This window comes from Myotis myotis, unplaced genomic scaffold, assembly GCF_014108235.1.
Source record: "Myotis myotis isolate mMyoMyo1 unplaced genomic scaffold, mMyoMyo1.p scaffold_m19_p_16, whole genome shotgun sequence".
NCBI lineage: Eukaryota > Metazoa > Chordata > Mammalia > Chiroptera > Vespertilionidae > Myotis > Myotis myotis.
The window spans coordinates 7,863,208-7,880,721 of NW_023416320.1; the positions used below are offsets into that span (position 1 = coordinate 7,863,208).

The 17,514-nt window shown below is 44.0% G+C and overlaps 1 protein-coding gene across 2 annotated transcripts in view; it reads right to left on the minus strand.

Moving 5' to 3' along the window:
- Nucleotides 1-17,514, minus strand: part of CDH17 (cadherin 17) — a 59,275-nt gene that overhangs the window by 26,207 nt on the left and 15,554 nt on the right. For both annotated transcript variants that reach the window (XM_036338601.1, XM_036338599.1), the window contains exons 2-9: nucleotides 14,009-14,080; nucleotides 11,022-11,120; nucleotides 6,832-6,966; nucleotides 5,848-5,986; nucleotides 3,693-3,851; nucleotides 3,390-3,589; nucleotides 1,884-2,015; nucleotides 1,440-1,590 (exon numbers count right to left, since the gene is read on the minus strand). In XM_036338601.1, the coding sequence (XP_036194494.1) occupies nucleotides 1,440-1,590; nucleotides 1,884-2,015; nucleotides 3,390-3,589; nucleotides 3,693-3,851; nucleotides 5,848-5,986; nucleotides 6,832-6,966; nucleotides 11,022-11,120; nucleotides 14,009-14,059 (1,066 nt within the window). In that variant the 5' untranslated portion in view covers nucleotides 14,060-14,080. The remainder of the gene's footprint in view (nucleotides 1-1,439; nucleotides 1,591-1,883; nucleotides 2,016-3,389; nucleotides 3,590-3,692; nucleotides 3,852-5,847; nucleotides 5,987-6,831; nucleotides 6,967-11,021; nucleotides 11,121-14,008; nucleotides 14,081-17,514) is intronic.

A 17,514-nucleotide genomic window follows, 5' to 3' on the forward strand; every position in this document is an offset into this window, starting at 1 on the left:
GATTTATTAGAATTCCTGGCCCATTCCTGACTCACAGAAACTGTAAAATAATAAATGTTTGTTGTTTTATGCTGCAATCTGTTATGCAGCAATAGACAACTAATAAACTAAAGGTTAGACCTTATGCAAAGAGACTTGAGGCATCATCTGGAAGGGTCCTCAGGGGTCTTCTGCCTTCACTCAGCATCACAGATCATCCCAGATTTCCAAAAAGTGATTCTCAGCTACTGACACATATTCCATTGCTACGCAATTGTCACTGTTAGAGGATTCTCCCTTATAATTAATTAAAATCCTTTAAGTTGTCATTTAACAGTTCCTGTTGCAGCAAGGATTGGCATAAATGAAAAAGAGAGGACCTAAGCAACTCACACTGACAATACATAGCCTGCATATGATTTCTGACAGTGAGGAGGAAAATGCAAGCATTGAGCAAGCAAGCCATGCAAGCAGTGCCTACCAAGCCACCAGGACTGCAGCCACTATGTCAAGAGTGTGTGGCAAGAAGAGAGAGATAAGAAGAAAATGATGAGAAGGTCCACAGACATGTGAGGATCTGCCCAGAAGGGCAGCAGAGCCCCAAGCATCAGTCATAAGATACTGCTAACCCTCTGAAACGTACAGGAAACAACAGACAAAAACATTTCAAGAAAAGCCAGCCTGCTCAGCCAATTGACTCAACACCAAGGAGTAATAGACTAGAGTTTACCTAAATCCAGGGAAGTAATAAAACTTCCAGAGAGCATAATGTTCTCCTAGTAGTTGTCCCTGTGCAAAACTAAAGCTACCATGAGACACAGTAAAAGAACACAAAGCAAGTCAAGAACAAAAAGACCAAAATGGATAGGACTTGAACTTCATCTACCAGCCAGCCTCCTGAACTATTATTATCAGCCTCCTAGAGAGGGAGCAACAAGGGTCAAAAGTCAATTTCCATTTGTTGTGCTTATTTGTTATAGAGTATCTGACCTTGGGTGTAGATGCTGATTAAAATTATTTATCAAATTCGGTGGTTTTATCTGTTACTGAGTTTGTTAGAGGGCAAATAAGGATCTATGTAAAAAATATTGCAAATGAGATAATCTTATATATGTACATAGGATAGTGGTGTAAGCGGTTATGGTGTTAGTGCTAGTGGTAAGGAGGGTGTAGTAGTATTAATAGTGGTAACAGTACTAGTAGGGGTAGTAATAGTGGTAGTGGTGGTGTTAGTAGCCATAAATGCTCCAATTTAAGAACACGACCCAGATAGTAACTGAGCCAGAAAACTATACTTGTGTGAGTCTCAAGGTGTATTCAACCTCTACACTGTGCTAGTGGATAACTGATCATCAATCAGGTTTACCTGTCCACCTTCTCCAAGACAGAGAGGATAAAGGGAGTATAGAGTTAACACAAGAAAGACAGTTACACAGCTTTGAACAGCTCTCATTCCTTACCTATTTGCTCATTCTCCTGGACCTCAAATACCGGCATTGTAGGTGGACACGTAGGTGGGTTATCATTAATGTCTTTAACTTTCACATGAATGTGCAGTGGGATTGAAAGTGGTTTTCCAAGCTCATCCTTTGCAACCGCGTAGAAAACGTACTACAACAGGAAGATCAGCGTTAAGACATGACCCCATCATTGCCTTTAAAAGGCAGAGAAAATGACTGTTTCAATTCTATTTCGTTTAATTCCCTTATTTCCAGTTTACTTAGAATTGGGAAATGAGAAAAAAATGGATCAGATTTGTGGGGATATTATTATGTCTTGAGATCAATAATGTACGGTTTAGGGTTGTTGTTACTGGTGTTAAGTAAAATCTTTTCTGCTCTCAGCTCTCTGTGAGCGCAGCACTCGGTCTTGTCCCTTGGGAAACTCCTCCCAGTTTTACTCACTGAATCCTTTTCTTCTCTGTCCAAGGGCTGAGTCACATAAATATCTCCTTCCTGGTCAATTGAAAACGGGAATCTTGGCAGCTTCTCCTTTTCGAGTAAGGAATAGTGAGCACCTGGCTCATTCCACCGCACCTATGGGGTCAAAGTGCATTGTGAGGAAAGATACCAAATTGTGAGGAGGGGCAGTGGGTGTGGCACACCAGACTTTTTTTCCTTCGACAGCCCCGAGAGCAAACAAGCATATGCATTCTTTTTAGCATTTACAGATCCTTATGGGGATAGCCTAAGTAATAGATAGGAAGACTTTAGTAAAGGCTCCAAATCTGCAACTGTCATGGAGTTGAGTCCTGACATACTTTCTTCATTGGTAAAGCAGAATAACTCAGGCTTTTGATCTTTCTTCCTCCTCCTGGTGAGGTTCGTTAATTCAACATTCAATAAATAAAAATCCTTTTAAGTTTCACAATGTATATGGGGTGGACCATCCCAGGGCTTCCTAACAACAGTGTCATTTTAAAACAGCCTTAGGGGGACCACAGCCTGGGGCTCACTCCTAACATGAATCCCTGTTACCCACGTTCACAGACACGACCTCTTATTTAATCTCCACGAAAACCCAGACAGGTGTTATTATCCCCATTTTACTGTTGAGAGGTTGGAGCTCAGGACAGTTAAATGACTTCTTCTATGATCAATCATTAACGTAACAGAGCAAGGACATGGTTTCGGTTATCTGCTTCCAAACCCGGTGCTCTCTCACTAACCCACAGCTTTCAAGTCAAGGAAACTCCTGATTTTCCAGAAAAGATCAGATCTGAGTGGAGCCAGCACGTATGTACAGGAGCTAAGGGAAGAGGGGTCTCAGGGTGAGAGCATTAGTCACAGAGGTGGGAAGGGGGAGCACGTGAATGAAGAGGGGAGGCGGAGTTGGGGGAGGGTGGTCTCCAAAGGTAAAGAGGCTGCCTACTCAACTCTCGGTCAATCCTGTCCATGTCCCTCCATCTGTGGTGGGATGAGTCTACTGGATAGAGACTTTCCTCACAAGAGTAAGAAGCAGCTTTTCAAAATTCAAATCATATACATGTACATGATGCGTGTGTCATATACAACCCACTCTAGTGCAGCCATATCCCAGACTACTGACAGGGAACAACAAACATCAATGGTATCTTGGGACTCTTAGATGAAGTTCTCTTTTAAAGATGTATAGATAGATACAGATACAGATGATGGGAGATGGAGATAGATAGATAGATAGATAGATAGATAGATAGATAGATAGATGATAGAGTGAGAGCTAGAGATATGAATCCAGTTTGGTCAGAGTTTACCCATGATAGTAAACTCCAGAGACTTGGGGCCAGGAACTTTATCTATTTAGTTTGCTTTATAATTATGCTATGGAAAAAATGTACATAATAAATGTACCAGTGAAGACCATGAAAGTGGGCTTGTACAAAGGGAGAACATTTATCCAATGGGCTCTAGGCATTTCTTAGGCCCTACCTGAGTGATTTTCATGGGGTGAGGATCAGTTGAGTTTTCTACAATCTCCACAGGTTCGGGTGCTTTCCAAATATTCTCTTTCACCGTGATATCCACAGATGTGCTGTCACTGAAGGAATTCTCAGTCTGGCCTCCCATGTCCTTCACTGAGACCACCAGATTATAGGAAGGGTTCTTACTGGGATCCAATTCCTTCGATCCTATCGAAAGTAGGGAAGAACAGAAAGGGAAATGTGTCTGAAGCTAACACAGATGTCGGTCCCTTCTTTTGAATCAGTCCTATGAAGGCATCCGTGGACTTACCTGCAAGGGTAAGTGATATTTCCCCTGTTTTGTTGTTGATCTGAAAGTACATGACATCGTTGACCTTGGGAAGCTGCATGACAATCTGATAAAAAAGCTGGCCATTGGGAGTGTCTGGATCATCCAGGTCTGTAGCATTGACATACATGAAAGGCTTTCCTATTTAACAAAACATACCCAGAAAGAGAAAAAGATATTAATTGAAACCCAAACCAACCAGAGCCACTTTGGCCTTCTGGGGGGGGGGGGGGGATGCCATAATTCATATCAGTGGGAAAATAAACCTTTATTCTGCTTCCTTTCCCTGGGATGAGGTTTCTCAAAGTATGATCCAGGGACCCCTAGGGGTCTCTAAGACTGTTTTTAGGGTCAGTGGAGTCTAAATTTATGCACATGTAAAAAAAGATCCACTCAAAGCACAAGTTAATTTCATGGAGTTTAGTGTAAAGAAGTACCCAAAGAAAAGGCATTAATATGGTTTCAGATTCCACATGGTAACCAGCTTTTAAGAAACCACTACTTGTTGAGTTTAGGTATAGTATCAAAGAATATCCATAGTTATCTCAAAATGCTTTTATGATATTCCTCCCTTTTCCAAGTACATATCTATGTGAGGCAAGTTTTTCTTCATATGCTTCAACCAGAACAGCATGTTGCAAAAGAATGAGTACAGAAACAGGCATGAGAATACAATTGTTTTCAATTAATTCAGGCACTAAAGAGATTTGCAAAGAATAAAACAATGCCACTCTTCTTGATAAGTCTTTTTGTTTTTTGAAAATATAGTTTTTATTAAAATGTTTATGATTTTAAAAGAATTAATAAATTTTGAAGTTTCTCCGTTTTAATTTCTAACATGATAAATATCGGTAGATATAACTAGTGATGTACTGGAGCCAGCTCGAGAGAGCTAATAGTTGAATTTCCAGAAGTTTTCTGAGCAAATTATTAACACCATTGAAAATTTAAGTAGGCCATGGCAGGAATATTTTTCCCACAGAAATTGGTAAATACTATAAGCAGGGCTTCCCACCCCCACTCCCACCCCCTGCCCAGAGAGACAGCTATTCAACATTTACCAGCACCCCTCTGGGTGTAATCCACATATAACACCACTGAATGTATCCAAAAGTTCATTGGAGTCCTTAACAATTTTTAGAGGAATGCAAGAGCCCTGAGGCCAAAAAGTTTGAGAACCACTAATCTAGAACACCCTATCGATGCGGAGAGGAAGGGGAAGATGTGGAAGATGCTTATGTGGCTGAGCTTATTAGAGAGTCTTCGGTATGAAATTTCAGGGGCAAAGACAGTGAACTTGCTCCACATAATAAAGTGGACAGAACACTTTTCCTGAGTTATTGGAAGAGGCCATTCAAGAATGAGAGGTGAGATTAACTAGCGTAGAGAGAAACTTGACAGTGAGCTGATGGACATGGCCAAGAATCTTTCTGAGAACACAGAAGTCTAATACTCATGCTTATTTGTGCACTGTTCTGATGTAATGCTCTCTCATCTCCCCAGATCTTCAGTAAAGTCTGTGGCACACCTGTGCCTTTTTGTTTTTTGTTTTCTTTTTTGTGTGGAAATGAAGGGTAGGAGCATAGTGAATGGATAAGTCTAGGGTTGGAAGTAAGAGAAGAAAAAGAAATGGGAGCCAAACACTGACCATGAGAATGTCAGATTCCTGAGAGGATAGGGGAGAGTGAGCTCACCTTTCCAGAGTATTCTAAAGTGGTACAGAGCTCTAAGGTCTCCTAAAGCTCACTGTAAAATAGGGTTCTCAACTGGGGAACCTCAGGGAACCTTTGACAATGTCTGAAGACATCTTTGTCGTCACAACTTAGTGGTAGGTGTTGCTACTGGCGTCTGGGGAGTAGATGTCAGGGATGCTGTTAAACATCCTACAATGTATATAACAGCACCTGACCCAAGAAAAGAGAGGATTATCAGGCCCAAGATATCCATGGTGCCAAGGCCGAGGAATCAAGCCCTAGAGCAATAGGGATAATAAAACAACTCCCAGAGGATTGCTGTGAAATTTCAGTAAGACAGGAAGTGCTTAATGAGTGACTGCTGCAGCTGTTAGCCACATAAATCGGCCCCTTCTGCCGGATACCCTTCCTGCTTTCTGTAAATACCTCCAGACTCCCATTACCTGGGCGAGAATTCTGCCTTACTGAGCCTTCGTATTTTGACTGGAGAAACGTGGGTCTGTTGTCATTGATGTCCTTCACTTCCACTGTGATGGGGACCGGGCCCTCCACTGTGTTTCCGTGAGCATCCAAGGCCGAGACCTGGTGGAGAACGGGAAGGAAACCACCGTGGTGAACCTGGACTTCATGTCACTCAACAAAAGTCACTTGAGAGAAATGAAGAGTTCAAAGAACCAGCGGAGGAAGACACCCATAAAAGCCCAAATCGGGAGCGGCTAGGACAGGGGCCCTCTCAGGTAAGCCTGGGTGGTCATGACTGTTTTCCAGGGCTGGGGGATGCTGGACGCTAGACATGCTTCTTTGCTAAGTAGCTGGAGTCAGGGAAATCAGAGCACCTTGTCCCTGAGGCTGTGGAAGTGGCACGATGGCCTCTTACAGAGGCATTTTGATGGTCAACCTGTCGATCCAATAGCAGAAGTTACTACACAGAAAGCTTTCGGCTTGCTCTTCCCCCCACAATTAGCTCTCTATCATGCCTGAATATTCAGATACCACACACAAAAACTGACCATGGGTTATTTCTGCTTCTTGCAAGCTGCAAAGAAGCTCCATCCCCGCACTGATGCTGCCTTCTTTGTGGATCCAGAGCCCACACAGCAGACACAGGCAGGCGCCAGTGAAACTCACTGACGTGTTGGCTTGGTTTTGCTCCAGGTGGCGGAGCATGCCATCCTTGAATGAGTGATGCCATCTGAGGGCCTTGGCAATGTAAATTGGGTTGCTGTGGTCAAAAAGCCTAAGGAAGAGGGGACCTGCTCCATACCCCTCTGTAGCTGGTAAAAAAGAAACGGACAAATGAGGTTTACCAAGTATACCATTAACACCAGGAGAGCCCCAAGAGGATTCTAGGCAAGGGGTGAAGGTGTCAGAGACAAAGGATGCTCAGAAAGGTTGGAGTGTGGTGACTTTTCCTGGTCTCAACTCACCTGGAGTTTGTGAACAGCCCTTGTTTCCCTGTCCAGAGCTCTGTTGTGATATAGAAGCCCATCTGGTTGTATCTCAAATATTCCATCTGTCTCCCCAGTGAGTTTGAAAGTCACAGCAGGAGGACTGGCCTTAAACTGGGAAAAAGCAAAAGTCAGATGAGGTTGTAAGTAAAACAGTGTTGTAGATTTTGTAGAAAATCACCAATTCCAGGTAATGCTTTCATTTGTACAATCGCTAATTAAGAAGTTCTGAGTTTTTAAACTGCTACATTCTAAAAGTTTGCTTGAACATTAACTAATATTCAAAATACATTTCCTTCAAGAAACAGTATACGACATACTTTAATATATGGACAAAAGTCAACTGATGCTTTGAATGGTAACTGGAGTTAGATATTTCTGGAAATATCTAAAAACTATGACCTTGCCAACTTCTAAAAAAGATTTAAAAGAGTAGCTTTATTGCTAAGATTTAAAAAAAAAAAAAGATGTCATTTAGTACTTCTGAACACTGTGACAACAATTAGGAGGCATTTCAATATTACGGAAAACAATTCAAAAGTGGCTTTAATTCGATAAGATTCTATATGACAATCTCTTAATTATCATTAACAGAATTCTAGATACAATGGAACACCATCAAGCAAACACATGCATAATCAGAGTCATGGAAAGAAAGGAGTGAAAAGGGCAGAAAGATTATTTGAAAAAAAGAATAACCAAAGTTTCCCAAATTTGAGAGAAAACATTAATCTATATGTCCAAGAAGTTGAATAAACTCCAAATACAATAAACTCAAAGAAACCCAAATTTAGACACATCATAGTCAAACATGTGAAATACAGAGACTCTTGAAAGTGCAAAGATTCATCATGTACAAAGGATGCGCAATAATAAGAACAGCAGATTTCTCATGGAGGCTGGAAGACAGTGGAATGACAGATCCAAAGTGTTGAAGGAAAATGACTGCCAATTGTATATTCAAAACATTATCCTTCAAAATGAGGGTGAAATTAATCTATACTATGAAGGAGAAAACAGACTTTAAAATAATACCAATTTAAAACAAAAATTCTTATTAGAAAAAGAAAAGACATTCTGTAAGGGTCACTTCATCAAGAAACTATAATAATTATAAACCTAATAGAGGCTCGATGCACAAAATTCATACAGGGGTAGGCCCTCACAGCCGCCCCAGCTGCTGCCTTGGCCCTCGCAGCCCTGGCTTTGTCCAGAAGGTCGTCCAGATGGTCGTTCTGCTGTTCAGCCATTCAATCAATTTGCATAGTATGCTTTTATTATTATAGATATGTACCTACCAAGAGAACTGTTATCTGGACTTACTCACAGGCTTTCTTCCTTCCTTCCTTCCTTTCTCTCTCTCTCTCTCTCTCTCTCTCTCTCTCTCTCTCTCTTCCTTCCTCCCCCCCCCCCTTTTTTTTTGACCTAAGTCAGAACTTACTCACTGCAAACAATTTTGGGGAATTTTCCAAAAGTAATCAACAGTAAAAATACATCAAAGGCCTAAATGTAAATCCTAAAACTATAAAACCTGAGAAGAATACACAAACACAATGTTCAGGACTCTGGATGAGAGAAAGCAATAGGGAAAGTTTCTTAGATATGACATCAAAAGCACAAACAACAGCCCTGGCCAGTGTGGCTCAGTGGGTTGGGGGTCAATTCCTGGTCAGGGCACATGTCCAGGTTGGGGATTCAATCCCCAGTTGGGATGTGTGTGGGAGGCAACCAATCAATGTTTCTCTCTCACATCCATGTTTCTCTCTCTCTCTCTCCCTCTCCCTTCTTTTCTCTCTAAAATCAAACATGTCCTTGGATGAGGATTTTTTTTAAAAGCACAAACAACAAAAGAAAAAATTGAGCTTGAAGCAAAATTAAAAGCTTTTGTGTTTCAAATTACACTATAAAGAAAGTGAAAAGATAATCTATGGACTGTAAGAAAATATTTGCAAATCAGACATGTGATAAGGATTTTGTATGCAGAATATATAAAGAGCTCTTACATCAGTAAAAAGACAAAAAAACTCAATTAAAAAAATAGGAAAGCCCCTAGCCAGTTTGGATCAATGGATAGAGCGTTGGCCTGCGGACTGAAGGGTCCCAGGTTTGATTCCGGCCAAGGGCACATGCCTCGGTTGTGGGCTCATCCCCAGTAGGGGGTGTGCAGGAGGCAGCCAATCAATGATTCTCTCTCATCATTGATGTTTCTATCCCTCTCTCCCTCTCCCTTCCTCTCTGAATCAATAAAAATATATTTAAAAAGAAAAGAAAAAGAAAAATGGTCACCCTTCCCTTACCTGCCCTTCGTCCCCTCTGCATCCCACCAGACTTTAATCAGAACACTTCCTGGCATGTGCTTGCATGCTTGTCAGGTTTCTTCTCCTACCCCATGAGTTCCCTGGGGGCAGGATGGTTTGGGGGTCATCTTGTACCCCATACCCAGCCTAGTTTCTCTACACCAGCGGTTCTCAACCTGTGGGTCACGACCCATTTGCGGGTCGAACGACCCTTTCACAGGGGTCGCCTAAGACCATCGGAAAACACATATATAATTACATATTGTTTTTGTGATTAATCACTATGCTTTAATTATGTTCCATTTGTAACAATGAAATTGGGGGTCACCACAACATGAGGAACTGTATTAAAGGGCCGCGGCATTCGGAAGGTTGAGAACCACTGCTCTACCCAGAAGGCACTTCGTACATGGTTCATAACAGAAAATGATTGTGTGCCTCGCCCACTGACCTGCCTATGATGAAGCATAAATACCTAAATGAAAGGAATGAAAAATGTGAGAGAGTCTACAACCCAGGGCCCCAGGCAAGGCAGAGAAAGTCAGTAAACGAGGTGATCTCGTGTGTGAGCCCCGATGGTTGCCCCAGAGCCTCATTTCCTCCCTCCGGTTTGTACAGAGCAGCCTTTCCTGAATGGAAACTTGATTCAGGCTGATTGCTTTTGGGAGAAAATCTAAGAGCCTTAGAGTCAGGGCCCTGGCTGTCTCTGCAGCCCCCTCTCCCACTTCCTTCTCCTTGCCCTCTGTTCCCATCGCTCTGGCCTTCTGCCCTCTCCCAGCACACGGCCGGTGTCCATGCTGGGCCTTTGCTAGGACACCCCCCACCCCGCTTCCTCTCCAAGTGAATTCCTAGCAGCCGGGTAGCTCCCAAAGCATCTGCTCCTCCCTCCCTGCCTGACTTCCCCAACTGGAGAGGTCAAGACCTCTACAACACCCTGCACGCCAGGCGGGCAGAGACACATGGGCACCCTGCCAGCCATGCCCTGGGCCCTCTGCACGAATCTGCACTGATACCAAATGGAGGGGACAGGCAGCAACTCCCAGCCTCTCCTCTGTGGGCACAACTGTCCAACAAACCAGGGAATGCACCTGCCTTAGGAGGCAGCTTAGCAACCTCCCAGATATGGGGGTGGGGGGTGGGGGGGGTCATGGGCACCCACAGAGGCTAATCAAAGCATCTCAACCACGCTGAGGCCAAGCAGGCTTCCCAGGGGATTTCCGGTAAATGCAGTAGCGTGTTTTTCTCCTCCATTACCCTTTCAGGATTATTTCAGAGCCCTTTATAGCTGAAGCCTCTCCCTCCCACCTGCAGGCCACCCTTTAATCCACTGCTTTTCTCGGTTACCTGCCTAAAGGACAGGACTGCCTCCCAGGGGGCCTTGGTCAACCACAGGCAAAGGCCCTGGAAGGGGAAGGGGCACAGGATGGGGGAGGGGGGCGGCTCAGAGGCGGTGGTGAGGAGGAGCAGGCCTTTGGCCAGACGCATACTCCAGAGAACCCACACTTTCAAACGCTTCAAGTAGCAAGCGCACTGAACAGCCAGCCTGATGGTTGGTCATCCCACTCCCGAAACTCTTCCCACCTTTGGGGGGAAGGGTAGCAGGGGGAGGGGGGGAAGAGCCTACAGGCACCACGATCCCTGCTCCCAGATGGTAGAACTCGCCCCAGACACAATCGAGGAAGCCCAAATGAGGATGTCAGGTACAAGGCCTCCCAACACCGAGGCCACCATCCCTCTGTTTAACTCCGCTTCTGAAATCCCTCGTGATAAGGAGAGCTGCTGAGCCTCTATTTTATTTCCCGCTGCACAGAATACACATCTACTGAGAGAGCACGAGACGTCAAGACGACAGCGAGCGAAAGTGGTCCTTACCTGGAATATGATCTGACTCGGTTCTTGGCCTTCGAAAATGGAGAACGTCATGGGCTTCAGGGGCCCACTGAACTTCCCCTCCAGGCCATGCCCGGCTGTCTGTTAAAGAAAGAAAAGTTAGCCTCACCATCTATTACCAACAGATCACTTGCTAATTCCAGGACTGACATCAAGACCATGTGAAAGCCCGTCACAATGGGCAGAGAGAGGTCTAAAATGGATTGAGGGTTTACCATGCCGAGATGGATCGCTGAGCCTTGCCTTGCTTTTCTCCTCTAACCCCTCTCGCGTGGCCCTCCAGGGAGACTGGTCACGCCCAGTTTGCACATGAAGCTGAGAGGAGGGAAGCTACTTCCTCAGAGTGAGGGCTGACACAGCACACACACGCGGATCTGCGTGAACAAAAGCTCGGGACCTTCCCACAGTGCCACCCTGCCTTCTACCTGCTAGACGGTTTTGCACCAGCTTCTTCAAACCCCTCCCTTCACTTCCATTAGCTTATAAGGAAATTCGTGCAAGAGTCGCCGCCGCCACCCCCCGCCCCCCCAAGAGTCCACAGTCTCCCCAGGGACAATTGGATGTATAAGGGGAAAAAGAATATGCAGGTATGTTTAATACAATGCTTGCTTGGCACATAGTAACTTTTAGTCCAATTTGGTCTGAATTTGAACTGTAACTTTAAGTAAAACGTACTGTTTCCTGTGTGGCAGCCGTGGGACTGGACCCTCCACACACATCATTCCTTCTGGTCCTCAACCATATCAGTCAGGAAACTATCTCCAGAGAATTCCCCCAGCAGAGATGCTGATACTGCTACGTGGGCTAGAGCCAGCCATTTTGGGCCCCCAAGCCCCATCTCTGATCCACGTTGCTACACGGCCTTCCAGGCCATCACAGGACGCGTGCAACGGGCAGATCTGCCTGCCTGGTAGCCACCCCCCTTGCACCTTCCAGCAAGAGTTCTCTGCATTGGTTATACAGTATCGATGCCAAACTATTCTTCCTTCTGGGAGAAACATGGTCCCAAGCAAAACTCTAACAGAGGTGGGTTCTGCTTCATTTCCCTGCCTCCTCCCTCTCCCGAACCCTGGATTCCTTACGGACTCTCTCTTCAGTGCCCTTGCAACATGTCATGCAGTGGTTCTACCCTCCTTATGAAAACCAGTTCTCAGAAAATAACAAGAGAGCCGTTGGCAGCACAGAATATATGGCTGGCAACCATTTTAAACTACTCTCTCGGCTGAAGAAGCCTTATGCTAAAGGCAAGACGCTTCGCCTGAACTATCGTTCCTCGTTGCAAAGGGCCTGGGAGTAAAGGTGAGTGGAGGCAGGAGAGAGCCGGGGCTCCACCCCAGCGGCCCTGAGATCCCACCGCACGGGCAGCAACCCCCTCCATCCTCCAGAGACAGCTGAGCTGCGGCTGCCTCCTGAGCAAGGCCCCTGCCATCAGCCGTGCGCAGGCAGTCTTTCTCACTACAGGTAGAAATCCCACTGGGGTGAAAGTCGAGAGAAGAAACTGTTATTTTCAACCTTTATCCAGGAAGAAAAATGTATGTCTCCTTCTTAGACAAAAAGCAGAGGAGCCTGCGAACACCCAATTATTGTGATAGATTCTTCTCTCTCTCTTCGATCTAGTGTTGCTTCCTAATATAAGCCCATAATTGTGAATTTTTACCTGGTTCCTGGCACTGTGCTATGTGCCGTGGCTGCAAAGATGACTAAAACACAGTCTCTTCCTCATGGAGGTCAGCGTCCATATGAGTGCGGGCACTGAGTATTTAAAATGCTGCAGTCATGATCATAGCTAATATTTATTGAGTACTTCGACTGTGCCAGCCACTGATCTGCGGGCTTTAAAAAGGCATTATCGCATTGAATTGCCACAGCTTTCTATAAGGCAAGTACTCTCATCAGACCCATTTCACAGGGCAGAAAACTGAGGTTCAACACAAGTAACTCACTCATGTTCCTATCACCGGTAAGCCACAGTGCCGAGTTTGAACCTGGGTCCGACTTCACCACAGCCCTCTGATAATCTAGGTAGCGAAGGACATTTCTGAGGGTGGGAAGAGGGCGGAAGTCACGTGGGGGTGTTTGACCCAGTCTTTAAGCAGCCCCGGCAACAAGCTCTGAGCTCCTGGTCTTTGAGGATGAACTGCAGGTTATCTGCCCCTCCACCCTCCCACACTGGGAGGAAGGCTATGGCAGTTTCAACAGGTTCGTTCTGTTTCACTCTGTGACTATGTTGAACTGTGTGGGCTCCAGGAAACTCTCTAGGTCTTGAAATTTGACCTGTTATTTTTGAGTCACAGAAGAAAGGAACCAAGACTTGAGGTGTGACCATCGAACCTTCCATCTAAAGAGAGAGCAAAGGCTTCCTGGTAATCTAGCTTCATGATACAAAATATTGGCAGGTGTAAGACATTGGTGAGTCTGATGAGTGAAATCAGGTCAAGGGTTGTATTTCTTCAGGTTTCATCCAGCTCCAACCTCTAGCCTGTCAGTCAATAGATTTAGCTCAACATATAAAGACAAATTTAACTAGAAAACTTCAAAATAGATATGGGAAGAAAAATACTGAGCAGAGCAGGGTTGAAAGTAAACAAAATGCTTTTCTGTGTGTTTTAGTGGTTATTTTTCATGGTCAAAGTAAAAAAAAAAAGTCATGGTTAAGGGACTTACACCAAGACCTGTATCAATGTGCTTTTAGCTATCCATGGCGGTCTAAAGCTGAGTAGGTAGATTTGTTTTAAACCTTACCCAAGTGCTACTGGCTTTTAAGAGCTGAAGAGAGAGTACAGACACACGACTTGTAGCCATTTCATCAAAAATATCACCTTGGGGGAAACTGTGTCCTTTATATGAGATTTAATTTTGATAGACTTTTTTTTTTTTTTTTAAGTGGTAACCATTGTTCCTCTGGTATGCAACGGAAGGATGCCAGGAAATATTTTAGTAAATAAAGGAAGAGCATGCTTTTTTCTTACCAAATAAAGTGTGAGGAGACACAAGCTGTGCAGCTGGGCTTGGGCCATCATGGTTTCCTTTTATTCAATCTCCTGTGAATAAACCAGACATCAGAGTGATTAGCTACCCGTCTGTTGAAATCAATTTTTTTTTAAATGCACTCATTTTACTAATATTTCAATCACTTGTTATCTTTAGGTATTATAGATTTTCTTGGTTCGCTTAATCTTTTCTGTATATTTTTAAGTTTTTATACATTGAACATTCCACTAATATACTCAGCATAGAAAAATGGTTATTAAAATTCCAAACCACTTTAAAAATGTAGGCCCTGAAATTTTTCAATGCCTTACATTTAGATAGCTTATCATTGAGCTTTTGAAAGGTAAAAGTACTGCCCCATTTTAGCCTCCCAAATGCCCTGAGAGTTTAAGAAAGCATGTGTTAAGCTCATCTATGTGGTAGATTTTTTTTTGCTGGGTCACGAGGCAGCATTTTTAATTTTTTTTTTTTTTTAATGTGCCCTGGCCAGAATGGCTCGATGGTTAGGGTATGGGCCTGCACACCAGAGGGTCACAGGTTCAATTTCGGATCAAGGGCAGGTACCTGGGTTGCAGGTCCAGTCCCCGCCTCCAGTCAGGCCATGTGTGGGAGGCAACCAATCTGTGTGTCTCTGTCACATCATATCTACGTTTCTCTTCTATCTCTCTCTCTCCCCCTCTCCCTCCCTTCCACTCTCTTAAAAAAAAAAAAAAAAAAAAAGAAAAAAATATCCTCACTCCCCCAGTGAGTTTTAAAAAATTTTTTTTAATGTTGACATTATTGCAGACTTCCCCCACTTCCCCCTCTTTCTCATCTCTACCTAACCCTGCTTCCCCCTCTTTTGGCTTTCACCATACAGTTGTCCACGTCCATGGTGTATGCATATATGTTCTTTAGCTAATCCCTTCAACTTCTTCATCCAGTCAGCCCCATGTCCCACCCCTCTGGCTCCCACCAGTCTGTTCCATGTGTCCATGCTACTGGTCCCATTTTGTTCATCAGTTTATTTTGTTCATTGGATCCCACATATTAGTGAGATCATATGGTACTTGTCTTTCTCTGACTGGCTTATTTCGCTTACCATAATACTCTCCAGTTCCATCCATGTTGTCACAAAGGGTAAGAGTTTCTTTTTTTTTTTTTTTTTTTACAGCTGCATAGTATTTCACTGTGTAAATGTACCACAGTCTTTTTTATCTACTCATCTACCGATGGGCTATTTCCAGACCATGGTTATCCTATATAGTAAAGAGCTAATATGCTAATTAGACTGGATGGTGGAACAACCTTCTGGAACAACCAGTGGGCGGGTCCAAGGGGCTGCGAGGCAGCCGGGGTCCTGAGGGCCTAGGGAGCCGGGCTGCGGGGGGCCAAACCCCTTGCACGAATTTCATGCATCAGGCCTCTTGTTGTCAATAATGTTGCTATGAACATAGCGGTGCATATATTCTTTCTGATCCATGTTTCAGGATTCTTAGGATTGATATTTCAGGATTCCCAGAAGTGGAATTCCTAGGTCAAAGGCTATTCTATTTTAAATTTTTGAGAAAACTAGAGGGTCGTTTACAAACAGAATAACAGTGATGCAGAAGATGGACTCAATCAGCCAGCCTGAACTGGAACCCAGCTCTCCCTGTTGTTAGTTGTGTGGCCGTGGATATTCCACTTAATAGCCCTGTGCCTCAGTTTCCTCAAATGGAAAATGCATAGCAATTACTCAATAATAAATGTGTGCTCTAGGAGTTTCTCATAGGCAAAATTAGGTAGGAATTGTATATATATATATATATATATATATATATATAAATAAATTGAGGTTCAAAGTTAAGCAATTCACCTAATGACACATAACTAGGAAGTGACCCTGCCAGGCTTACAACCAGATCTCTCAGATTTCAAAGTCCAAAATCTCTTTGATTCTTTCTACTGTACTCTATTGCGTGATAGCTGCAGGGAAGTAGATATAGTCAGAGAGGTAGAGATATAAAATGTATACATGCTATATAAATTAAGAAGCTTGCCCCAAGAGTCTACAGCTATTTTAAGAAAAAGCCTGGACTAAAACCCTTCTGAACAAAATCTTTGAATGTTGCAAAATTAGCTTTTGCCTCAGAATTAATTTGGTTGATGTGTAGAATTGGCTCATTTTGTTAAACAAAAGAACTATATCTCTACTGCTTTAGACTGCTTTTGTGGTTTGAAAACACATAGAAACAAATAATGATCCCAGGTTCCAGCATATTGGATTATAAAATAGATGTAAAATAATAAGCTGCTATTCTTAAGTCTAACTAGGTGCGGGTTTTTAATATCAGCAAAATGAACATGATCATCGGTCACCAATATTTGCTTAAGAAAGTGAAAATATAGCCCAGCTGGCGTGGCTCAGTGGTTGAGCGTCAACTTATGAACCAGGACGTCACAGTTCAATTCCGGGTCAGGGCACATGCCCGGGTTGCAGACTTGATCCCCAGTGTGGGGTGTGCAGGAGGCCGCCGATCAATGATTCTCTCTCATCATTGATGTTTGTATCTCTCTCTCCCTCTCCCTTCCTCTCTGAAATCAATAAAAAAAATATATATTAAAAAGGAAAGTAAAAATATAGACAATAATAACACATTTGGAGATCTTTCTCTTCAAATTCCTCAGTATAAGATTTTCCCAATGCTGGGCTTGACTTGCTCCATCCAGCCTTATCTCCCACTCCCTGCCCACACCCAGGGAGCCATACACCCAGCTGGACTTTGCCCCCTGAGCTTTCCGCTCCCCCTGCTTTGGCACTCGCTGTTCTCCCCACCCAGCACGAGGCCCCGCCCGGAGTCAGCGGACAATTAATATTTGCTTCATGAAGTTCGATGGAGAGTACGCGTCCTCACCTCTACTTCTACTTCTCATATCGTATCATCTAGCTCCAAAGTATCCGTGTATTTGAAAAGCATAGGATTGTTGCAGCAAGCTCCTATCATGCTCCAGACCCTGTGCTAAGAAGTAGGGTCCCAAACAAGAGCACGGTGTCTCTCTTGGTGGCGCTGGAACCGAAATCTCACTTCCTTCGTGAACTCATCCCTGATTTCCAGCCAGAAGTATCTTCTCAAAGCCCCTCCTGCCCACATCTTGTTTTTCATCTTATGTACACGTCTGTGTTATTGCCTGGACGAGGAAATAAAACCCGCCAAGGCAAAGGCCTGATTTCAAAAATTATTTCTTAACCTCTTACAGCTCTTCACACTATACCTGTGGTCGGCAAACTGCGGCTCTCGAGCCACATGCGGCTCTTTGGCCCCTTGAGTGTGGCTCTTCCACAAAATACCACGTGCGGGCGCACATACGGTGCGATTGAAACTTCGTGGCCCATGCGCAGAAGTCGGTTTTCGGCCTGGTTGAGTCTATTTTGAAGAAGTGCTGTTGATGTTTGGCTCTGTTGACTAATGAGTTTGCCGACCACTGCCTATACCTTGCATATAGTAAGGCCTCAGCAGATGCT